The 25,762-nt window shown below is 37.3% G+C and overlaps 1 protein-coding gene across 1 annotated transcript; it reads right to left on the bottom strand.

Moving 5' to 3' along the window:
* Positions 1–13,094: 13,094 nt before the first annotated feature.
* Positions 13,095–23,038, bottom strand: LOC128520030 (carcinoembryonic antigen-related cell adhesion molecule 5-like). Its single transcript, XM_053494039.1, has 7 exons — positions 22,873–23,038; positions 21,895–22,212; positions 21,498–21,776; positions 21,099–21,365; positions 14,438–14,755; positions 13,512–13,793; positions 13,095–13,381 (listed from the first exon to the last, which is right to left on the bottom strand). Exons 1-7 carry the CDS (start codon positions 22,919–22,921, stop codon positions 13,095–13,097), a joined length of 1,800 nt encoding a protein of 599 aa, XP_053350014.1. The 5' UTR covers positions 22,922–23,038.
* Between the last annotated feature and the right edge of the window lie 2,724 nt (positions 23,039–25,762).

Raw genomic sequence — 25,762 nt, 5'->3', positions numbered from 1 at the left:
CTTACTAAGTGTTGTACTGATAGTAAATTAATAAAATAAGCATTTCATTGGTCTGTTTTGTTGTCAATAGGGCTTTGATAGATGACAGCATAAGCAAGACGTGTATGAGTGAGCGCATTTGAGTGTCTATTTGTGTTGATAAGAGGGCAAGACAAAACAAAGGTAGATAATCTCGATATTAATTTGTACGCATTGTCAAGAGGGCCTAGATTGGATAGCAAGGAAGAAAGCAGTTAATAAGGAATTGCGCTTAATTAGTAATATTGCTTGTGTAAGGATATGCAGCGATTAATAAAATATACCCTTTTTATGAGAAACATACTAAGGTATGTCATAAGCATTTTGTAGCCACCTTAAAATTTGTATTGTATGAGGTTTTGTGGCTTTTATAGATATATTTTTATGAGGAATGTACTGTTGTACGTCATAAGAATTGTGTAGCCACCCAAAATTGGTATTGTATGAGTTGTTGTGGCTTTTAAAAAAGGCCGGATCGGTGCTAGGCATGGAGCTTGACTCTGTGGATGTAGTAGCAAAGAGGAGGATTCTATCCAAAGTACAATCCATTTTGAACAATCCTTCTCACCCGCTACACAGTGTCCTTGCTGAACAGAGGAGCAGTTTCAGCCAGAGACTGATTACTATCAAGTGTTCCACAGAGCGCCACAGGAGATCCTTTCTCCCAACAGCCATAAAAATTTACAACTCCTCCCTGTAACTCATACACACATGTATGTGGATTTTTTACTAACTGTCAGTGTTGCCAACTATTTTCAAAGGAAAGTAGCTAAAGTCTGCTCGAAAAGTCGCCAAATGACGCTAGATGACGTCATGCGTATATTTGCATATTGATGACGTAATTACGTCGTATTTGCATTTTGCGTGTTTTCCCTAATCCTTCCTCATGTGTCCAATATAATTATGAACTTAAGCTTTGTAACAGTGAGTAATATAAGTGCATCAGAAGAAAAAATAAATAAATGAGAAAAAAATGAAAAAAAAAGAAAATGGTCAAATTAAAAAGTTTTATTTCAAGCAAAGAAGAAGCAGGTAAGTGATAGGTCCGTTGCAACACCGTTTGCACATGTGCAGCTCATTCACATCCATGTTAGCTGCTGTGCAGTCACGGGAATATGCTGCGCCTTTCAGCCGGAGCTAGCGCTCACTGATCAGGGCATACACAGGGAGATGAGTAACTGTACCGGAAAAGCAAGACCTCGTGCTTACAGGACAGTATTGGCGACATTTGGAAACTTGTCCAAAAGTTGTTGGATTTTTGAAAAAAAGTCGTCAAGGGAATCCGACAAGTCGCTAAGTTGGCAACACTGAATGCAGCAATTTATTTTAGACAAAGAACATTTTTTAATATGCATCGGAACAGGATATTTTTAATTTACATCCCTTACAAGCCAGGGCGGGGTCACTTAACGGCGGATTCGCGCATGGGCAATTCATTTGCAGTCGAGACTCGTAGGAGTGCGCATCTCCTGCTGTAACTGCAGCTGGGGGGGGGGACTCCTGCGAGAGGACAGGCCTGTCTGTGAGTGCTTTGGGACGGGGGAGGGGCCGGCGGCGGCAGCTGCTGTGGCAAGTTGAGAAGAGTCAGTACAGACACATCAGAGTCTCCAAAAGTCTCCAGTAACACAAGAAAAAGTCACCAGATTTGTCGCTAGTCGCTTTTTAAAAAAATTGTCGCTAGAGGGATTTGAAAAGTCGCTAAATATAGCGACAAAGTCGCCAAGTTGGCAACACTGCTAACTGTTACACAACAGGACATTATCACATACCATATTAAAAATATAACTACTGCAATACAAGATCACACACAATAATACAATATTACATAAACAATACTAGATTACTGTGCAATACTTACAAGTGGCCCTGAGTCATATTCTTATGGTACTTACTGTTTCAAGACTTTTTTTTTTTTTTTAAGATTATTATTATTATTATTTATTACCTTTATTCTTTATTACCTTTCTTAGTTAACAACTGTGAGCACCTGTAACCAAGCATAAGCAATTTCCCTCTGGGATTAATAAAGTTATTTGAATCTTGAATCTTGAAATCTTTATTTACAGTGGAACCTCGGATTACGAGTAACGCGGTTTACGAGTGTTTCGCAGGACGAGCAACAATTTTTAATAATTTTTGACTTGAAAAACGAGCATTGTCTTAGTTTACGAGCACCGAGTATCATGTTTCACGCATGCGCTTCTTGTTTTAACAACAAGCGTTACATCATCACAAGTGAGCCAACGGTTTTTCTCTCTTGCAGCAGCAGAATTGTAGGTAATCGTCTCTCCTGCTGGGTAAATACATACACACACACACACGCTGTGTGTGTGTGTGTGTGTGTGATGTACGTGCACGCGCACACACACACATTAACGGAGAGACCATTTTTAAAACCGTTTAAAAATTAGCAAGGAACATTCCTAGTCACACTCACGTGAGCGCATACTAACGGGATCACTACTGTAAAGTAAAACAACAACAACAACAAAAATTAAACAGCTCCTCACCTTTGAAAACAATCGCGACAGAGAGAAGTTTGTGTGTTTGTTTGGCAACCTGAGAGGAGGAAGCTGTAAAGCTAAGACCTATCGTCTCCCCTGCTGGGTCTTAGTGCTTACAGTGTTTTTGAGTGTGCGTGTGTGTATTTGTGTCTGTGTAAGGCAGAGAGTTTGTGTGTTTGTTTGGCAACCTGAGAGAAGGGGGCTGTAAACGCGAGCAAGCCCCCCTTCAGCCCCCCTCCTCTCAGGTTGCCAAATAAACACACAAACTCCTCTCTGTCGCGATTGTTTTCAAAGGTGAGGAGCTGTTTATTTTTTTTGTTGTTGTTGTTGTTGTTTTACTTACAGCAGTGATCCTGTTGGTATGTGCTCACGTGAGTGTTACTAGGAATGTTCCTTGCTAATTTTTAAAAACGGTCTATCCGTTAATGTGTGTGTGTGTGTGTGTGTGTGCGCATGCACATTTTACACACATACACCCTGCGTGCACAAACGAAAACCCTTATCTGTCGGGATTTATTTTTAATTTTTTTTTAAGGTAAAGTACAGGTTAATTTGTTTTATTTTTACTTTATATTTTGTATTAATTATTTTTATGTATTTATTTTTTTGGGCTGTAGAACAAATAATTTAAGTTTCCATTATTTCCTATGGGTAAATTAAATTTGGTTTACGAGTGTTTTGGAATACGAGCCCGCTTCCGGAACGAATTAAGCTCGTAATCCGAGGTTCCACTGTATATGCAGGGCTTGCTGTACATCCCACCAACATCTCTTTCCTATTAGGGGCCCTCTTTAGCTCACAATGAAGGTGCCCCAATGTGCTCTGGTTTCTTATGCAAGCGCACACAAAGAAGCCTATGTCTCTGCTTCGCACGCACATCCCCGATTATATCCAGATATTGTACCTTCTACCCACCAAGAGTAAGTAAAATCAAATGAAATCAAATAAAACATTTCCCATAGTTCTGGCTCAGGACAAACCACTCTTGGTGTTAAAAAGATCAGTATGGAGATGATTTAAAACTCACCTTAGAATAAGTTGTTAAGAATGTAGCCTCTCTCCCACACTCAAGAGTGTTCTACTGGGACAAAGCACTTGTGGCACTAGCCTTGCAAGGGGACGTAGTCTTTTTATTGACTTTATAAGCAAGCAGATACAAGTTAAGCAAAATAAAGCAATGTAAGATAGACGTGGATATCTAAGCAAAATAGTTCTAAATAAAAAATTAAATTAAATTAAATTTTATTTATAGCGCTTTTAACAATTGCCATTGTTGCAAAGCAAACAATTAAAATAATTATTTAAGTTTGTATGAAATGTAAATGATAAGATTGTCCTTGATGAGCAAGCTGAGGACGACAGCGATAGTGGCAAGGATTGTTTGATTATTGCAGTGTGTGAAATGGTGTACGGGAGAGATGGCTTGGCCTCACCGGTAAAGATATTGTATCGGGGAGCACGAGAAACGGAATGAGAGGTGAAATGTAAGTGTCCACAAAGAATAATCCAACCAGGTAAAAGTAATCCTTTGGAAGCAACAAACAAACTCTCTCTCTTTATCAACAGCGCTGTGTGCCGAGCCATCTCTCCCGTACACCATTACACAGACTCTGGACTTTCAAACATACACACATACACACACACGCATACACCTCACACATTATTTGTATTTGTATATATTTTGTATATATTGGTTTTGGTGCACCTTGTTTGTTTGTTGGTTTGGTTTGTTTAATACACTTTGGTTTGGTTTAAAAATGTACTTGTTTCGCCACGACTGCGCAATACCGGAAGCAATTTTAATAAACCCGTATTTAGATTCACGACCCCGTAGCATTGTGACTAGTGGTTTAAGTAAATCCAAACATTACAATATGTTTATATAATAAAAAATGCATAATTATTAATAACATAGGGCAAGGGTGGCTCAGTGGTTAAGGTCTCGGGCCACTGTTGGACCCTTGAGAGAGGTCCTTCACCCCCTAAGTGCTCAGATACAATCAGGAGTTTTGCTGGCAACCCAACCCTGTAAATAATTCCCACAGAAATGGCGGATGTATATATGTTGCCTGATGTGCCGGGCAGCCTGTACACGGAACTATTCATTAACAACATATTCTGTTTGCAGTAAGAAGAAACAAATCTTTACAGCTATTAGATGTGCATTTAATCAATTTTGGTCACTCCAAAACAATTTTACAGTATTATTCTACAAGTCATAGTAACTATGCAGGAACTAACAGGAACAAATGAACAGTTTTTCTTTAACAGATTTATTTCTAATCAAAGGTCGTCTTCATGCCACATGAGTCCTTTCGATTCCTGTCCAATAGCTTATTTATTATTTCTGTAGAAGCTCGCAGCAAAATGTTACCAGAATGCATATTATTTAGGAGATTATGTTATAATCTCATCATCCAGTTTGTTAGGAACACATGTACAGCTATCTAAATCTGAATATATAACTTTTTTGGAAACTGCTAATTACCTGAGATATTTGCACATAGCAGTCTCTAGAGTTTACTGAATCTCATTAGACTACTGTAAATCTGGATGATTTTATGCATAGATAAACGATGGTGCAGGTGTATAGATGTTCCTTATAAAGTGGATGTTGATGATTTGTACTGTATATATTTATAGAATTTTCCTTTATAATCTTTCTAATTTAATGTACAGTATATAACATTTATTTTAAGGAAACTACATTTTAATACATTTGCACCTACTATAAAGCAAAACATATAAGAAATAAATTCAGACCCAACACTGAAGGTTGTATTGAAATAAGACAACAATAGATACACAATCAAGCAGAATCTGCAAAGAAAAATATTTGGATAATATTAAAGATCTCAAAAAAAAAATTCCACTGGTTGTTTAAATTTACAGTCCCCATTTTTTAAGCAGGGATTGGCAGAATTGGTCATTGTGGTCCACATTTAATGCTGTAGCATAATTTTATATGTTCCACACATCAGAATAAATGATTTGAGCTGCAGGATTAGATGTTGAGTCTGAAAAAAAATAAGTGTCATCAGCTGCAGGTTGCAGTCCTACTAAACTTTAATAAAACTTTCCTTTAATACATTTTACAAAAAAAATCCTAATGGAATTAATAAGTTAAATCTTTGAAATAGTTTATAATTTTTTTCATAATAATGTAGAATAATAATAATAATAATAATAATAATAATAATAATAATAATAATAATTCATGTTTATAAATATTTATGGTTTATAAATCGTTATTTAACTATTTCAAAGAGTTTACTAACACATTTTGTGTATATACAGTATATAAATCATGACAATACTTCATTGGTCACAAACCTGTCATAATATATATGATTATTAGTGTGCTATCTACCCATCATCTGGACTTAACTATCTACCTATCGTTTTTACTCATTTTTACTTAACACTTTCCTACATTACCCGCATTGCTGTTAATCTACCTGCTGAGACTGGTAGTACTCCCTTCTTTTCTAGCTAAAGACAACAATTAGGCATTGCATTTAATCCATTCTTCTATCCAGTTCAGCAGTGGCATCAATTAAGCAGCATACCCAAATATAGATAATATAACAACCCAAGATAGTGATGGAAATAGATTATAAATTAAACAACTAACAAAAAGCTGCAATCCCCAAATCCATCAAAATTAGCAGGCTGTTCTAATGACATGACAGGTACAGTAAGAACAACAAATAATGCAATTACACTGGTTACTTAATCGGAATGTTGGTTCTACCATTGCGGCGCTCGGCAGTAGCATTTGGCTTTGTGCGTTTGCTGGCTTTTACCGCTGAGTGGCGCTATATAACTACAGACTGACGCCTCGTGCCTTAGTTCATTCTCTGCTGTATGAATGAGACGCGCTGCTTTAGAACTGCACGTAGTAGCGAATAAAATCAAGTAAAACATTGTAGTTAAACAAATTCATAATCACAGTACCAAAATTACAGTACAAATGTAGAATTCAAATTAAATTAAATCTTATTAGGATCAAATTTAAACAAAATAAATGTTAACACAGTGAGCCTTTAGATTTTATCACGTGTAATTAGAAAAGACGCGTGTAGGGTTTTGTGTCGTCTTATATCTTGTGTTTTTTAAATTTATAGTAGATTTATTAACTGAAATAAATGACCATAAAATTATAACATTGTCAGGACGTTCTACTGCGTCAGCTGATGTTGGTCATTCAGCCCCGCTTGTGTTTTTGCGTTATTATAAGAATGAAATGCAGTAGACTGTTATGATCTGTAACGGGTTCGACCCATGTTGCACGGGCGGCACCATAAAGCACGGACACGAGGCGAGGTCTTACGGGGGAAAGGGTAATTTATTTAGGTAAAATGGGAAAGGAAAGGGTTGAAGGCGAGAGAATGGAAAGAATGTGCAGTTCCGGGGGCTGTGCCACACTGGCATGCGGGCACACAGCTGACGATAAGTGTTGGTGCGCAGAGTGGCAGAACTGAGCACGAGGAGACAGCGCTCCTGAACGCTCCCTCATGACAGTGCTTCTCCCGCTGGGGGGGGTGTCAAGAGGTCTTACATACTCATAAAAAGTCATGGATTATTTGGTGAAACATTTTTTAAAATAAAAATACCAAAGAATATTATTGTGTATAGAGTGATTTAAAACAATGCAATTTATGCCATCATAAGGAAAATTTCAATTTCTTCCATTCCAAGGATTAAAAACGGTAACAATGTCAACTTTAGAGAATCTAGAATCCAGAAGATTAAATTGACACAAATTTAAAAAGAGGCCTTAATCACTGAAAGTCTTCAGAAGAGCCTCAGATTCAAGAGGTTTTTAAAGTGGGGAGAGGTGCATTTCAATTTCTCTGAATGTAAAGGTGAGAACAGCTGATTCACACCTGGGGAGGGTGAATAATTTGCATTTGAATGTTGTATGGCATTGTAAAGCACACAGTGACACTAAAAGAACAAAAACCCCTGATTATACTGCACAAATATTATTTAGCACAACAAAATTCCTCCGCGCACTGGAAAACTTTATGTGTGCGGTTGACTATAGGCTATAAAAAATTATCCTGCATCTATTTTTAGGCATGCCAGCTGCCACTTTTTAGTTAGAAGTTTTCAATACAAATTTTATAATGCCCACATGACATCAAACATTGCCCTTGTTAATATTTAAACATTTTACTATTTTAGCTATTACTGTTTCATTTACTTCAAAATAACTTTAAAACAAGCATAAAACGTTTATTTATTTATTTATTTTTATATTGTTGACTACATTTGGGCCGTGAAACGGGTTCGACCCTAAGTGCACGGGCGGCACCATGAAGCACGTCTTACGGGAAAAAATGGGAAGGAAAGTGTTAAAGGAGTGAGGAAAGCTCGCTCTGACTCTGCTCTCCGCGGATGGCCGGACCGGCCCCTCCCATCTCTCGCTGATTTAAAGTCCCTGGGGCGCGTTCCATTTGCCCCGCTTGCATGCCACACTTCCGCGTTGTTGCGTGCGCGTCGCACTCACAACGCGTACTAAAATCCACTATAAACCAACAAACACCGAGTATTTTATAGCGCAGGGTGCAAACCCGGGATCATTAGCAAGGATAGTTCACCAGCCGTGCCTAATTCCGCGGCCCCGCTGCTTCGCATATCTGAAGGAGAGGCCGCCTAACTAGTGAGCGAGGAGCGATATTGATTTGGGCGCACGCCGTGACAAAACTATTGTCCTCAGAAATGTAACAGATGAGGACTCTAATTAATGTGCAAAAACTATATAATAAAACTATATAAGAATGCATGCCTTTATAAGACTCAACTTTTATTTAAGCGCACTCACAATAACGAAAAAACTTTGTGATTTTGTAAATGTTTGAAAGCAAATAAACTGCGCTGTTCTGTATTGTTTTTGGTGAACTTGAGCGCGTCAGAAAATGAACGCAAACGTTTTTTAAAATGTTCAGAGTCAGTCTGCTTGTTGTTTTCCCGACGTATTCATAATCATTAGTCCACTTCTGCCGGTGCGCTCGGGAAAACTTCATGCATGCGGCTGAGTGCTGATTTAGACTACGTAGTAAATTAAAGAGGAGAATCACGATGCCGAATCGAAGTCCTGAGCCCAAACCTCATTTAAATTAAATTAACAAATATTATAAGTAAAAAAAACAATAGCCCACGTTTAGAAAACGTTCATGAATTCTTTTCGACATGAGTTGGCCCGGTGTTATGCGCAGAGCGCCGGGAGATTTCCTGAAGCTCAGAAATCGCTGGGGCATTTTTTCTAAATAGACGCTATCTTTAATAACTGATGGAGGTTTTGAGCTGTATACACACGCATTCCTGCCTAAACAACTCTTAAAACTACACCTTTGACACAATAACAGTAATATTTCGAACATTTTGCAGGCTGCCATTTGGAGAAATGGAAGAATAACGAATAAACCAGTTGTTAGGGCAAAATAACCCAACCAGGTGTTCATTTGTAAATGACCCACTACATCTCATATGACCCAACATGAGCAACACAACGTGTTTAAAGTACCTGAAATAATCCAGAACTTAAATAACAATAAACAGATACAGAGATACACTATATAACAGTCACTATTGTATTTACTGCAACGAGCAAAAATGTCACTTTGCGCCATCTTGCGGCCATTTTACGAATGACTTTGAAATGCAACTGATTTATTTTGACCGCTGATGTTTTTACATGGCGATGAGCGCGCCGGTAATAACCATTCCAATTGGGTAACTACTGTATACATAATAAAATATTCACAGATTACACTGCAACTAGAAATGTCGCAATCTATGTTGTTCTCTTTTTATTTGTTTTCTTATTTATACTGTAGTAATGTGTAGCACTAGAAAATGAAGAACTTTATACATAAAAAGATTTACATCATAAACTGCATAAGGTTACAGTTACTATTACCTGATTGCTTTAACTTAGTTGCTAGGTAATCATAAGAGTTGTGTTAGAGTTTACTTAAAGAGTTACTGTATGTCTACAGAATGCTTAACTCCTGCTCAGTTTGTATCTGGTGAAACATTCATTAACTTTTTTCTATATAATTTAATAAAAGTGATCACTGTGTCCATAGATGCCAGAGTGTGAAATAGCTCTGCCTATGTGGTGTATGAGGTCAAAGTTCTTAGTGGCTTTCGGCAAGACATCTATTTACATTAGAGTCTCTACAGGAAGAGACTTTGTCATAATTTGATTTCCAAGTAATTATTACAAAGTCTCATAGAAACTCTTGTCTTACATCTACACTGCATGGTGCATGGAGCACATGACTGGAAATTTAAGACAGTAACTTACACGCTGAGGTTCCTTTGGTATTGCTGTGGGGAAACATTAGCATTATTATCAATATACAATAGAATACTGGAATGTTTTAAGGAACCATTGGCTAATAATAAATAGGAATACTTTTTTTTATCACAATAAATATTATGTTTTTTTAAAATGGGTCTATATATAAATCTTATATTACTTTACTTTGGTGATCTAATCTATATTCTATGAAATGTATTGTGTTTTGTACAAGTAAGTTTATTCACATGTATAAATGACAAAAAATACTTCAAACATACCTGCATTCTTCTTTTTTCTCTAGAGGTTATTTTTGGCCTGCAAGATTATTTAAGATTATTTATTACAATAACTCAGATGTAAGAGTAATTGTTCACAAAAATTTGTGTCACAACTTTAGCAAAGTTTAGCAAACAATAAACTTTTTTGTAACAAAAGTTTTACATTTTGTTTAGAAAATAATACTTTGCATTTTATTCAGCTGTAAATTAAACTGGTAAATGCTGGAGCAACAAATTTAAACTGCATCTGCTCCTGACTTACAGTAAATAGCAGAGCTGGATTAACTAATTTATACAGTACAGGCCAAAAGTTTGGACACACCTTCTCATCTATCTGCCATTTACATTGGTAGATTCTCACTGAAGGCATCAAAACTATGAATTAACACATGTGGAGTTATGTACTTAACAAAAAAAGGTCTCCACAGTCACCGGACCTGAACCCAATCGAGATGGTTTGGGGTGAGCTGGACCGCAGAGTGAAGGCAAAGGGGCCAACAAGTGCTAAACACCTCTGGGAACTCCTTCAAGACTGTTGAAAACCATTTCAGGTGACTATCTCTTGAAGCTCATCGAGAGAATGCCAAGAGTGTGCAAAGCAGTAATCAGTACAAAGGGTGGCTATTTTAAAGAAACTAAAATATAAAACATGTTTTCAGTTATTTCACCTTTTTTTTGTTAAGTACATAACTCCACATGTTCATTTATATTTTTGATGCCTTCAGTGAGAATCTACCAATGTAAATGGTCATAAAAATAAAGAAAAAACATTGAATGAGTGAAGGTGTGTCCAAACTTTAGGCCTGTACTGTACATGGCCCATCTCACAACATATGTAGGTTACTAAACAATATTTCTACATCTCACCCTAATTTGAAATTTCAGGGCCACTTTAGAAATAGTGATAATTTTGTAAGTACAAAGAAAATTTGCTACAGTATTAAAGTTATGGACTAATGTACTTACATTTGTTTTTCACAAAGTAGAAAATCAAACCAGCAATACCAGCAACACCTAATAAAACTACAATAACAATTCTAGCTATAGCTTCCCCAGAAAGAGAATCTCCACCTCCATCAGTATGCCTCCCTTTTATGAGAACACAAAGAAATCATCATATCAGAATAAATAGTTTTCACCTATTACAGAACAAACATTTAAAGGTCTGATTTTTCATTCATAATCTCATTCAGGACCAGTTTATAAACTCTCAAATTAATAAGGTCTAATACTACTGAAGAACAAAATAAATTTAGAGAAAGTCTACATTTGTAGTCTACAAGTCATGAAAGTCTACAAGACTTGATATAAGAGTCAAATATTAGCATTAATCAGAATTTGACATACGGTATGTCCTTATTTAACCTGACCAACAGAAGTGAGAGAACATGACTTTTGCCACATTTATACAATTAAGCAGCTAAGGGTTAAGGGCATTGGCAGCACTGGGATTTGAAAACAAAACCTTACAATAGTAGAGCAATGCCTTTTAAAACTGTTTAAACATTTACAACTCATTATACTGTATTTGACTTAAAGAACCTCTATTAAGCACCATACCTCACATCAAATGCAATAATCCCCCAGATGCTAAAGAGACCTCCTGCCTATTGTTAATAAGAAATATTATTAAGTTTATGGGTAACAAATCAAAGTACATAACAGCAGGGGTGTGCATGAGTGTGCTAAATGAGATCCGTTCGCTAAATGGGCAAATTTCTTTGGTGAACGGTAAACTGAATGTCATGTCATTAACATGCAGGGTTATTTTTGTTTAGACTTGAACATTAATATCAGCTCCCCAATGCTCGCAAATCTATTTTTGAAAGATAGTGAACGAGCGAGCAAAAGAGAGAGTGACCAAAATGATACATCAGTCAAGGTGAGTCTTGTTCAATATTAAAAAATGCACTTCACCCTAAAACATAGTAAAGTGTCCTCTTGGTTGTGATACCAGTCAAATTAATGGCAGTTTTGTTGGCTGTATGTGTCTATTAACAATGGTGGGTTTACTATTTATGGGTGAGTTAATGCTTCAGTCCTTCATTAGCATTATGCGAAACGCATGTTTGCATAGGAAATTATGTAAATGAGGATAATATGTTCCAGCTAATCAAATTTAATTTTTTTTTTATACCAGTATTACCAATTTTTAACACTATAATTCTAGTTTACATATAAAAACAATTAAAAACATTTAGTAGTAAAATGATGAAGTAAAAGAATGAAGTAAAATATGAAATAAATACACAGTAAACCTCACTTAAGCTTAATTTATGATTCTTTTTGGGACCAGCTGCTTGAAAATGAAACTGTCTTGCAAAATGTTTTCAAGGTGAAAATTCGCAAGGCAGGGCTTTTGTATCCTGAGGTACCACTGTATTATGTTTTCTCTAAATATGTCAGTAGTCGCATCATGGTTGATGCTATCATGTAACAATCAGACATGATAGCATCAACCATGATGCGACTACTGACATATTCAAGTCAGTAATGATCAAGTTTAGAAACTGGGCCCATATATATGACGACCCCTATATAAGGCTCCTCAGGTTTTTCATAGTTCTTTTCACAAGCCAAAGTCTGACAAAGAGGAGATCACAATAGCTGAGGTACATTCTTTCTTACATTCTCAAGCACAACCTGCCATTGTACTGGTACTGATGAGTTTTTGCAAGGTGAAATGTCTACTAATATTCTATAGGCTCGACTCACATAAAATGTAGCGACTCACATAAGTATTAAATTTTTCAGGTAAAAGTGTTGGTGTTTAGTACACTGTAAACAATGCTACATTTTTGGTGATTATGGCTAGATGGGCTGGGGAGAGAGGGGTAGAAGGAACTTCTACTAAAAAGAAGGCTTTCTACTGCTCAAAGCAACAGAGCTTAGTTTCAAACCAAAATAAAATATTTAACTAAAAACTATAATAAAAAAATAAGGGGACAAATAAACACTAGCTAGTTCATATAGGCTGTGTCATACTGCTTGTTGCACAATAACTAGTACAGTGATGCTGATGGGTTCAGATGGGGAGTATAGGCTCTCTTTGTTATTGGCCATGAAGGTGTAATTGCTGCTATGACTGCACTGAATGTTGCTCAGTTTGAGCTCTTGGCCAATTTCACCAAGCTCTGCTCCATTCACAGCCCACTGAAACTCAGCAGCAGGACTGGAATCAGCTGAACAGGTCAATATGAGGTTTGACCCAGAGCTGTAGGAAGGTCCCACTGGAGCTGATATAACTCTGACATTTTCTGGACCATCTGTAATGGAATAGTCCATATTCAGTCAACTTTGGAGCCATATTGGTTTTGTGGAGACCAGGTATATCATGCAGATTTGTGAGGTAAACTTTATGATGGTCAACAAGTCACATGATGTAAGATAACTCTCAGTAAATGGTGAGGTTCAATAAAGGACTCGTTGCATTGCTGAAACTGTTGGATGATTCACATTGATATGGACCTGTGTCACTTCTGATCACACTGGTAATGATAAGACTTCTGTTGCTGTTTGTTAGCTGAACTCGCCCCCCTGCTGTTACCGCAAAGCTGCGATTCAGCCAAATAAATGAGAAGAGAGACGAGCCAGACTCAGAGCAGACGAGACTTACAGTGCTGTTAAACTCGACTAACTCTGTGTTATTTAAAATTATGGCAATGCTGGAGGCTGGAACTGGGGTAAAAAAGTAAGACAGGGCTCAGGTGAACACTAGTATAAATTAGATTTAGATGCTTATTCATCATAAAACATATGTGTCATCATTGCATGAGCACTATAAGCTGTTGTGATTTTAAACAATAATCACTAAATGTGAGCTAAAAATTTGGTGTGAGTAAAATGAGTATTATATTCCTCGCCAACTTATTTTTAGTCCAAAAAAAAAAGCCACCAGTCAAGGGGCTCTCAGAAAAGGACATTTCACTGCAGTATTGTCAAAATGGCACAAGTGGAGTGAACAATGACACAGGTATTTATACTCCAGTTAATAGGATGGCCATTAAGAAAATATATGTAAGGAATCAAAATTATGCATTTTCTGTAAGTTAAAAATATCAATCAAATAAAAATTTTTTATGAAATATTGTTTTACTGGTTTTACATCAACAGGTACACACCATGCACATTCTTAGTCATCTAATGCAAGAATAGCTAACATTTAAATATTTTTAGCAGTGTCCTACAATTTAAATGCATATTCTATTACTGTTTTTAAAGAACTGAAAAAAGCTGAAAAAACTTTGTCTTGTGTTTACAAAATGACTGTACAAGATTGAGGGGAAAACACCTTATTATATTCATGTTTTGTTCATACTCACCCAACACCTGCAGTGATGTTTGAGCAGTGAAAGTCCCTTTATCATTCTGTACAGTCAGAGTGTATTGTCCAGTATCTCTCTCAGTCAGGCTTCTGAGTGCCAGAGCTAAAGTGAAGGTGTTGAAACTGACTCTGCCTTGGTATGAATCTTGTATTGTTGTTCCACTAGGCTGTACAGTAATAATCAGGGCCCCATTGAACCTCCAACTGGTGATAGTATGTGGGAGATCAGGAATTTTGAGTGGCGTAAACAGCACATTTCCTCCAACTGTTCCACTTATTCTCTGAGGTAATATCACCTCTTGGCCAAAAGACATTCCTGTGTGAAGAAATGAATATGCCAAGCTCAAAAATAAAAAGAAACTTTGTTAGAAATACACAGAACACATGCACATAGGCTATCAATCAATCTTCATCAACAACAATAATAATAATAATAAGCAACAATGAGTGGGCCCAAGCAGCCTGTGCCATCGTCTCATCATGATTCACTGCGAGTTTTGATGCTCTGATTAGGTTTCCATCTTTCCACGCGTCTGTCCTTGCATAGTCAAACCGCATAGGTGAGATAGGGGTATAACAGCAGGAATAACAGAGGGGGGCGGGGTATCGGGGGTGGGGCTTGTAGGACGACTTTCACACACATACTAACGGAATCACTGCTGTCTGCCTCACGGATTACATAAATTTTCTGAATGACGGATTACATTTTTGAAAAAATAACTAAATAACTGAGCACTTAAATGGCGGACCTTACGCGTTAGATTACTTGTTACATTAAAAAAGTAATCCAAGTACTCTAACACCCAACACTGGTGATAAAGGTATTCAATGCTTTTTATGTTGGCTTTTAGCGGCTGCATTGGTCACCTGCCAACGCCCCGCTGTGGCCAGCATTTCAAAGGACTAGTTTTGACACGTAGGCTTTTGATTTTGGAGGCCAGGGTTGGTTGGTTGGAGGCATATTTAAGGAGAAGATACCGTCTCATCCGCCAACTGTCAACAGTTGCTGCATATTGGACAATAATCCACAAGTCTGCTGGAGACCATCCCACATCAACCATCGGACAATGTAAATTTTGTCTTTCCACCATTAGCCTCAACACCCCTGACTGACTGTACAGTACTCTTAAAGTGCAGATTGATCCAGAAAATTTTACATCAGTGGGTTCAACAACTCACCTTTGATTCAATTGATTCAATAATTGATTTTCACAGTTCACCAGTTCTGGAACATTCAGTGTGTCATCTGCCCAACAACTCACAAGATCATTCAGCAGTTTCATCATTCTGTTTGAGTTTCATCAATCTGATTGCCTGAAACTCCAAGAAACGCTTCAAGTTCTCACGATCCTGTTCGCCAGTCTCTTATACATGGGGTGATTTTACCTAATGTGATTTTAAATCACGTGACCATCGAGCTCAGGAAACAACTGTATCTGGATGCAGCAGGATCAGATAGCAGACCGAGGGCAGATTGATTCGCTGTTTGTTTGCTTAAAAGGTTAATTCCTCTTTTTTTTTTTAATGCTACTACACCGTTGCAAAGACTAGACTGTTGCAAAGAGTGACTATTTGCCATTTAATACAAAACTGTATTAAAATGTAATGTGTATTTTCCTTATTTTATATTAAGTAATACCCAGCAAACACAAGGGCTAATGTAAAATACTAAACTTAATGAAGCATATTCTTCGTCCAGGTCTGTAAAGCTGGTCATTAAAAAGTCCATATTATTGGGAATATTGATGTCCATACGTTTTATTTTTAATATGGAAAACAGTGGAAACCAAACACAAACAGAAAGAACGAAAAACAAAACATTAATACTTTTGCTGTGTTTGCCTGGTAGCAGCAGAATAGTCAAATAAATTAATTAAAATGACTAAATATTTATTGAATTATGTTTCAAGACTTCCTTAATTTACCTTTAGTACCTAATGTTTTGTCCAAATTATATGTCCACAAATACTTTGACAACATACACTTATCAGCCATAACATTAACACTGCAACATTGATTATCAATTATCCCCCTGTAAACTAAGGTAAATTAAGGCTGTCCTGAAACATAATGCAATGACTAGTTTTAAGGAAATCCTCAAATCTCTAGTACTGTTACTAGATGTGAGAAAGTTACAAGAGCAGAGCCTTAAGAGAGTTTAATCTTACTGTTTAGATTCTCACAAACAACTAAATTCTAACACTCAGAAAGAACTTTTTGGTTAGGGTAAAGTGACTGAGTTTTTTTCAGCGAAGCCACTGTTTCACTGAATAATCAAGGACTTAGAATGAATATGTAAGACCTATTGACACCTGATGACTCGTACTGATTTGTCAGCTGTTCAAACCTATACTGTACGCTCAGATTCCTCACACAAACATACATCTTTTAAGAGAAACAAAAACATAAAGCATGGTTTCTAAAACATTAATTAAAATGCAATTCTTATGCATACAAAAAAAAAAAACTTCACAGCACAATTATATTATATTATATTATGACTTGAATAATGCGGCTCACATTGGAGTGCACTGTCATGTTTGAAATGCCAGCGTTTATTTAGCGAGTAGCCTATATATTTGTGTTTCTTACATTTCTCAGGGAGTATTTCAGTATTTTTATCAACAAATCTGGTCATATCTGTGCGTGCGTTTATCAGCCTTTTGATCAAAACGCTACCTTTTGTAAAGTGAAAGTGAGCGCCGCGGATTTCAGTCATAAATTCACAACCACATTCCAGCCATTACTTTCAGCCATCGTCAAATAATAGATAAAATAATTATTCAATGCTAAACACAAACAGCAAAAAACTACGATGAATACAATGATAAAACGCCTAAAGTGCTTCGTGCGACAAGTCGTTTTCTTGGGGAAAGATTCTTACTGTATGTGCACATAAATATTTACTTAAAAACATAGATTTTTTTTTGTTTATTTGTTTTGATTGTTGAATGTTGTTTTTCACATATTCACAAATTGGCGGAACAAATTGTGGCCTTCCCCATCTCTGAGATGGGAGCACCACTCAGTGATGCCTATGAAGCATAAGACGACCAGCGCCCCCTGTGCTGTGATGTCGTTCATTGCACCTTTTTTTGTTTTTGAGGGCTTTAATTTGCACTCGATTTCTTGTGTGCTCAAAACGCTGGAGCTCCAGTATTCCTATCATAAAAGCCTACAGTGATCTAGCAGTGTCTCTTGCGACAAAGAGAGCTGACAGAATTCTCTAATTTGTGTTTTTGCTACATCCCACCACTGCTGTAAAGAGCTAAAAGCCACTTTCTCTAGCTTAAGAACAAAATGTATGAAAGACTCTTTAAAATTTGTATCTTCTAAAACGCCAGTGTTAAAATGCCAGTAGGCATGTTTAGGTTTTACATTGCTTTTGTTGATCGTGCACAGCACCATGCGGTGATCTGAAATGCCTACTGTGACAATAAAACACTTTGTAAATAGGGACTGGTGATGTTTAAAAGGATGTTATCTCCATAGTGAGCCCATGTGTATTGTTTTCCGTTAAAAGCTCTCCAAATGTCCCTTAGTTCTTGGGTCTTTATCAACTCCCACAGCTTCTTATGAGAGGCCATACAGTATGAGGTTCTGGGTGGTTCCTATATAGGTTGTCTGTTGTGCCTTTTAAAATTCACACCCAGAATAACTATGTCAGTGGTGTTGGAGTTGGTGATTATACTATTTAGTTTTTTCAAGAAAACCATTCTCTATGGCATTGGTGGAAGCATCTAAACAAAAACACAGCTAAAAACAAAATTCTTATTTTCATAAAAAGTTTTTACTTTTAAGAGAACATAATTCGAAAAAACAGTAGCGCAACCCCACCACTAAGTGATGTTTTGTGGATTAGAATTCTTTCAAACAATCAGCAGCATTGCTTACATCACTGTGCCTTTCTTTTATTAATGCGACATCAATATTTTTCACTGGTTCATATAGTTTTCTTCACTTTACATGGTTTCTTGCTCCATTCATATTCAGACTTGCAACATTCATACTACTTCTTAAAAAATAAAAAAGGAAAAAGTAAGCGTAGAAGAAAAAGGTTAAATTAACTGTAAGAATTAATTGAAAATAAGATGTAAAAATCATCTAAAAGTCATCAGCAGTTTCTTTTTTTATTTTTGTAAAAAAAAATTTCAAGCAAGCAATTTCTGAAGAATCGAAAGGTTTTTCCTTTCTAAAATGTTTAACATTGATGAAAAATTGGTCTCGGAAATGGTCTTCTACTCTAAGATGCTATCTCTGCTAGGTGCGCTTAGGAAACTCTTTGATGAAATCTCTGCTATGTGCAAGACTGCAAGTTGCTCTTCTTAAGGACTGCAATTAAAACAGAATCTGATAAATAACTTTCACTGTCTGATTCTCTCTCATCCATCCTAGAATATTTTGGGGGGTTTGATTGCCTTCCTGTGTAACGACATACTGTACAGCATAAATTGTACAGAACAGGCAGATCCGCAGGCTGGGCCACGCAGAGTTCTAGACAGGCAAAGGTGCGGCCATTTATACCCACGGTTGCCAGGCAACGCCACAATAAGTGTATACGCGCCGCACCAGGAGGCGTGTCTATATAAGAGTCCTGATACCTCGGCACTTCGTGGGATCATTTAGGTAACACAGGTAAGGTATCAGGACCAAACACCAAGACAAAGACAGAGGAGGAAAGAAAGAAAGAAAAAAAAGACACACAGACAAGCGCACTCAAGGGAGGGAGAGAGGCAAAGACCCAGCCTCTGTGTCCCTAAAATGAAAGAGAGAGAGAGAGAGAGAGAGAGAGAGAAGGAAGAGCAACACGCCTCAGTTCAGCAGTTCAGTGTACGCTCTTAGTTAAGTGCAAAGCACAAATTAAGAAACTCGCTCTCTTCTTTAAATCCTTGGTAAGGGCATAGGCCCCAAGAGGATAGAAGTTTTATTTTTAGTTTACAGAGCCCCGTCCGTTCTCGCGTAGACAGTCCTGGTTCCACAGAATACCGAGTAGTGTGCATGCTTTTTTCCTCCGTATAATTTCATATAATTTACCAGTTATCATAAGGAACCTATCTAATGACACTTGTTTTTCCTCCTTTTGAGAATTTCGTGGAAATGTGACATTACATTGTGGTTAAACAGATTCAGATCGCTTGCACTGCTACAGCCTTTTTAACTTTTTTGGTGTTTAAAAGGGGCATTGTTGCAGTACAGTTACTAAAGAACAGTCTTGGATTTCTCTTGGAACCCTTGGATCTCCGGGCCCAGGGGCCGGTCTGCCCTGGTGTGGTCGGCTGCCGGCGGAGCCTGCAGGCTTGCCGCCACGGCACCCTGGGACCCACCTTCGGGCTCTCCTCTGCCCTTTTCTGGGTGGGGGCCGCAGTTGTCCCTGCAGCGATTCTCCTGGGGGTCTCGTGCCCTGGGGGGCCTCCGGATGTTTGGGGCCCGGGTCTTTTCCATGTCTGCTTCATGCCTTGCGGGACGGGGCTGTTGTTCCCCACACACACTATCAAACATTTACATGGAGGAACCTTATGAACACAAGCGCGCTCATACCCACAGGTGTGCACACAGGTGTACACACAAGCATTCACATTGGTGTAAAAACGGGTTCACAGACACAGACTGTCTTGATCTGCTGTTGCTTCAAAACTTATTTTGTAATATTAGTTATGTGTGCTGCTCAATAACATTTAACATTTAGTATTTACCGTGATTCATACAGATGTTGGTTGTTGCTGCAGTTTCTCTGATGTTGTGTCCTCTGTTGTTTTCTCTTTTTCTGTTTTTTTGCTTTTTGAAGCAAATTATCTGTTTGTTTGTTTTTTCTTTCTATCCCCTATTCTCTTTTTTTTCTCTCCCTCTCTCCCCCTTCTCTGTTGACTTTCTCCACAACCCTTTTTTTTGTCTTCTTCTTTCCTTTTTTTTTTTTATATATATATATATATATATATATATATATATTCTCAATTTTTTTCTCTCTCTCTCTCCTGTTTTCCCCTGGTCTTGTCTGTCATAGTATGGTTAAATAAAAGGGTATATACAATTTAATTAATTCATTTTTTTTAATTAATTACAAAAAATTTAAAAGGCTGTGAATGATGATACCATAGCTACACATACGCATTGTCATGTGTTATCTGTGTTACTGACAGGCCGGGAAAAAAAAAAAAAAAAAAAAAAACAGTCAAACATTAGGAAACAAAATTGAAAAAATGCCTTATGCACACACACGTGATCACAATGTTATAGTAAACAATATACACGCACAAGAATATTGACCACACATGCATTGAGATTAACAATAGGAGATGATTACCCACAATCCTGCAGTGTGCGCACATGCAATTAAGGGTGAGAGAGACAGAGAGGGAGAGAGAGAGTAGGACCATTGACTGTAATCATCAATGTATTTATCAAAGTACAAAGTAAAATAATACTGGACCAGTTTTAAAGTCAGAATGCCTGTTTAACTATAAAATGTTCCAGCAGCTTCATACATCTCTGAAGATCCCACAGATTTTTCACATTCCACCTATAGAATTAAAAGTGTGATGAAGCAGACTTTTATTTTATTACAATAAATATGATGAAATGAGCCTAAAATGAGTTTTAGCTTGATTTAGTGAATCAAATGTTTTGCTGCACATAAATTCAATAACTAGATTATAACCCACCTAGTACAGTGATGATGATGGGTTCAGATGTGGAGTATCTAAGGCTCTGTTTGTTATGAGCCATGCAGATGTAATTACCGCTATGACTGCTCTGAATGTTGCTCAATTTGAGCTCTTGGCCCATTTCACCAAGCTCTGTTCCATTCACAGCCCACTGAAACTCAGCAGCAGGACTGGAATCAGCTGAACAGGTCAATATGAGGTTTGACCCAGAGCTGTAGGAAGGTCCCACTGGAGCTGATATAACTCTGACATTTTCTGGACCATCTGTAATGGAATAGTCCATATTTAGTCAGCTTCAGAGCCATATTGGTCTTATGAAAATCAGGTATACCATGCAGGCTTGATGGAAAAACTTTATCCATCTGTCTACAAGTCACATGATGTAAGATAACTTACAGTAAATGGTGAGGCTCAATGGAGGACTCTTTGCATTGCTGAAACTGTTGGATGCTTCACATTGGTATGGTCCTGTATCACCTCTCATCACACTGGTAATGATCAGATTGCTGTTGCTGTTTGTTAGCTGAACTCGCTCCCCTGCTGTGACCTCAGAGCTGCCATTCAGCCAAATAAACGAAGGAGAGGAGCCAGACGCAGAGCAGACGAGACTTACAGTGCTGTTGAACTCAACCAGCTCTGTGTTACTTGGTATTATGATAATGTTGGATACTGGCACTGAGGTTAAAAAGTAAGACAGGGCTCAGGTGAACACTAGTATAAATAAGATTTGAATGCTAATGTACCAGATAGAGGGGAAAACACTTTATTACATTCAGGTTTTGTTCATACTCACCCAACACCTGCAGTGATGTTTGAGCAGTGATATTCCCTTTATCAGTCTGTACAGTCAGAGTGTATTGTCCAGTATCACTTTCAGTCAGGCTTCTGAGTGCCAGAGCTAAAGTGAAGGTGTTGAAACTGACTCTGCCTTGGTATGAATCTGTTATTGTAGTTCCACTAGGCTGTGCAGAAATAATCAGGGCCCCATTAAACCTCCAACTGCTGATAGTAGGTGGGGGATCAGGAATTTTGAGTGGCGTAAACAGCACATCTCCTCCAACTGTTCCATTTATTCTCTCAGGTAATATCAGCTCTTGGCCAAAACACACTCCTGTGTGAAGAAATAAATATGCCAAGCACAAAAACAAAACAAAAACACATGCACACAGGTAAATTTATCATTTTTTTAACAACAACAACAACAATAATAATAATAATAATAATAATAATAATAATAATAATAATTAATTAATTAGTTAATTAATTAATCAATCATGTAATATAAAATAGGGAAAAAGTGGTGAACCGTTGAGTTTTATGCATTATTATGCTAAATTAAGCCACACTGCTGTGTTACATGCTGAGTTCTTAGTAACAAAATATCCGGAGAAAGTGACCGCTGTAAAGTTAGTTTGGTATTCGTACATTATACAGATATTCGGAAGCGGCGTTTAAGGAGATTGTGGGGATCATCAAGTAGATTATGTAAGCGCTAGTTCACAGGGTCACATGACCACGAAGGTCCTGAAAGAAGTGCAGTAAATATGTACTTCAAATTCATTCCTACAACTATGAATTACTATGTACACGCATGATATATTATTATTATTATTATTATTATTATTATTATTACGGAAGAATTAAGAATAACCAGGGAAGTGAGAAGCCTGGTAAATAAAAAAAAATCCCACAATTTATTCTTACAGACACCTTAAAATGCATCCGATTGTCTAATGTCCGCTAATATCGTGACCGCGGTGAGAGAGCTCACCTGTGCATGTCAGGAGAATCAGAAAGCAGCTCACAGCGTGTAAATCCATCAGGAGAGATCCGGAGCTCCACCACTGCTTCTCAATAAACGTCTCTCCAGAGACACCAGCACGGATTCAGCACCTGATCTACCCCGAAATGAACCCTGCCGACTAAACTCAAGTTTGAGGAAGTGAACTGAGTAAGCAGAAAAGACAGCAGGTCTGTAAACACTGTTATTAAAACACATGCAGGAGGAGACAGTCTACAGGAAAAGAGTAATTGTCCACTGCTTTGTCCCAGATCGTCACATTCAGGTTCCGCCCTTTATAAGCAAGTCAGGTGATTAGTTCTAAATCCACTGATTATTAATCAGGATTTTAAGAAATGTTTAGTTCAATTTTATTTGATAAAAAACTATTTAAAAGACAACAACAGCAATAATGATAATAATAATAATAATAATAATAGAGCTATTACTGTATAATATTTATATGAGAAAGGCTATCTAACTTTAGGGATACTGTGCTGTTATTAAAATGAAAAGGGTTATAATATGTAATCTTGGGTGAAGTGATGTATAAGTTACAAAGAACTTATAAAGTTTTGTGACATGCTTTGCTAAATGCTAGAGCTGATGTGGTGTGTGGTGGAAAATAATTTAAATTATTTTTGGTGATTACTGAAGATTGGAGGCTGATTTTTATTTTGTGTAAGTTAGAATTCTAAGGGATCAGTATTATTATAGGGGAAGTGTTTTTAATTAATGAATTACTTGCAAATTTTTGCTTAGAAATGAGTGGAACAATGTGTGTTAGGCTCGTCTGGTAGAGAATACAGAATGGTTGTTCAAGTTTCATAAAAATGAGTCAGTGTTGAAATCTGGTCATAAACATGTTAAAAGTAAACATAAATAAATAATAATAATTAGAAATTCACACAGATGATAAATATGCACTATGCCACAATGCAAATGTAAATGCACTGGCTATGGATGTTCACTATGCGAGTGTTTCACACTTTAAAACAATCCTGAACAATCCTGCATTAGAGGTAAAACCAGTTTTCACACATCATGTTTTAATCAAATTGATATAACTTTTTTTTCAAAATAAATAATAATAATAATAATGATTATTATTTTTATTAATTATTATTATTATTATTATCGTCATCATTATTCATTTGATTGTTTTTACAGAAGGTGGTGCTAGACAATATTATGTATTAACTGCATCATGACCACTGGCATATCCACCTGTAAATAAGGTAAACATGAACGAGAATTACTTTCACTTACAATATAGCTCCATTCTACAGTGAATAAAGAACACAACACCATAGTGCCACCATCAGTTTCATTAAGCTCACACTGTGTCTCTGCATGAAAAACAGAAATGAATACTACACACTGAACATGTAAGGATTTCTTGAATTTTGGTAGACCCCCTTTGGTCTACTCAGTGTTTCGCCTGTATTCTGCTGTTCCGCCTGAGCTCAGGGAACCCCTCAATGAAGCACACAAGTCAGTGTTCAGTGAGACGTTCAAAGTTTATTGTGGGAGACAGGAGTATATATACGCACACACACAAAACCAAAAAAAAAGGTGGGTGCAAGAGTGTTTACATCTGGTCTGGAATGTTTATAAAAGATAAGGTGAAGAAGAACATAAACTTAGGAGTAGCTCTGCATTTACGAGCGTTCAACAGTTTTACGACCTTTAACATAAACTACTATAGAATGTGTTTATTGAAAGTGCAGCTCGTGTCGTGGTAAAGAAAGACACTCTGTTCTCACGCACACAGAATATCATAAAACACACTTAAAGTTCACTATTCCCTACAATTCCCCCCTTTTATTCATAAGAAACATTGTTAAATAAAACCAGCGGACAATAGGCCATCGGACGCGGCGCAGAAACATAACCTGAAACATACTCATACAAAAAATTTTGCACACAACGAAGAAACAGGTTGTCAAAGATTTTACCAGAACAGTGTCTCCCACATTAAAAGGATGTGTGGGTTCTGTTGAGGGTATTGGAGTCACATCAGCAATTTGTTCATAATGTTTAGTTAGAGTATCTATTAGAGCAGCAGAATATTTAGCAATATGTACATCAAGATCAGTTGTTCCTATCGCGGGTTTACCTTTCCTCCATGGCACGGGAAAGGGTCTGCCAAATATAATTTCATGTGGTGACATGTGCACGTCTTTTCTTGGTGTCATTCTCATTTCAGCTAAAACAGCAGGTAACAGATCAACCCAGTTTTTACTCCCCATGGTTTGCATTGCTTTAGTCAATTTTTCTTTCAGTGTCCTATTTGTTCTTTCTACTATACCTGATGACTGTGGATGATAAGGAATGTGAGGAATGTAAGGACAGGGGAAGATATTTACACAAATTCTGTGTTACCTGTGATGTAAAAGGTGTTCCTTTATCTGAGTCAATAGCATGAGGCACGCCATAACAAGATATTATTTCTTTCGCTAGGACTCGGGTCACCACCTTTGCATTCTCTCGAGCACATGGAAAAGCTTCCACCCTCCTAGAAAACTTGTCGACCAAAACCAGAAGATATTTTAACGTATTCTAAGCATACACCAAGCATCCACATATTAATAAATCAATTGTTCCAAGCATGCAAAAGAGTTCTTTCATATCTTCCTTAAGGAACGGAAGACAATGAGACGGCAGGCACAAACGACCATCAGCACAATACCATAAACTATCAGAAGCAACGTAGGCACCCTGAGCTTGCCAAAAAGAGGAATCATTCAGGCTGGCTGAAGCTTGTAAAGACAATTCGAGACTCTAGGAGCTTGTGGCAGGGATTAAGGACAATAACGGATTATAAAGCACCAACAACCGGTATGACGAACGCGGACGTGTCTCTGGCGAGCTGAAAACT

The sequence above is a fragment of the Clarias gariepinus genome, chromosome 4, assembly GCF_024256425.1.
Source record: "Clarias gariepinus isolate MV-2021 ecotype Netherlands chromosome 4, CGAR_prim_01v2, whole genome shotgun sequence".
Classification (NCBI taxonomy): Eukaryota; Metazoa; Chordata; class Actinopteri; order Siluriformes; family Clariidae; genus Clarias; species Clarias gariepinus.
Note: the sequence above shows the minus strand (reverse complement) of the source record. Positions and strands in the feature narration are given on the sequence as shown.

What these genes read in the sequence shown, in the direction of transcription:
- LOC128520030 (XM_053494039.1), bottom strand. Translation starts at nt 22,921, where the DNA reads ATGGATTTACACGCTGTGAGCTGCTTTCTGATTCTCCTGACATGCACA. An exon ending in ATTGAGCCTCACCATTTACT is followed by an intron (nt 21,366 to 21,497) that starts GTAAGTTATCTT and finishes ATTCCATTACAG; the next exon opens with ATGGTCCAGAAAATGTCAGA. An exon ending in CATCATCATCACTGTACTAG is followed by an intron (nt 14,756 to 21,098) that starts GTGGGTTATAAT and finishes TTCTTCACACAG; the next exon opens with GAATGTCTTTTGGCCAAGAG.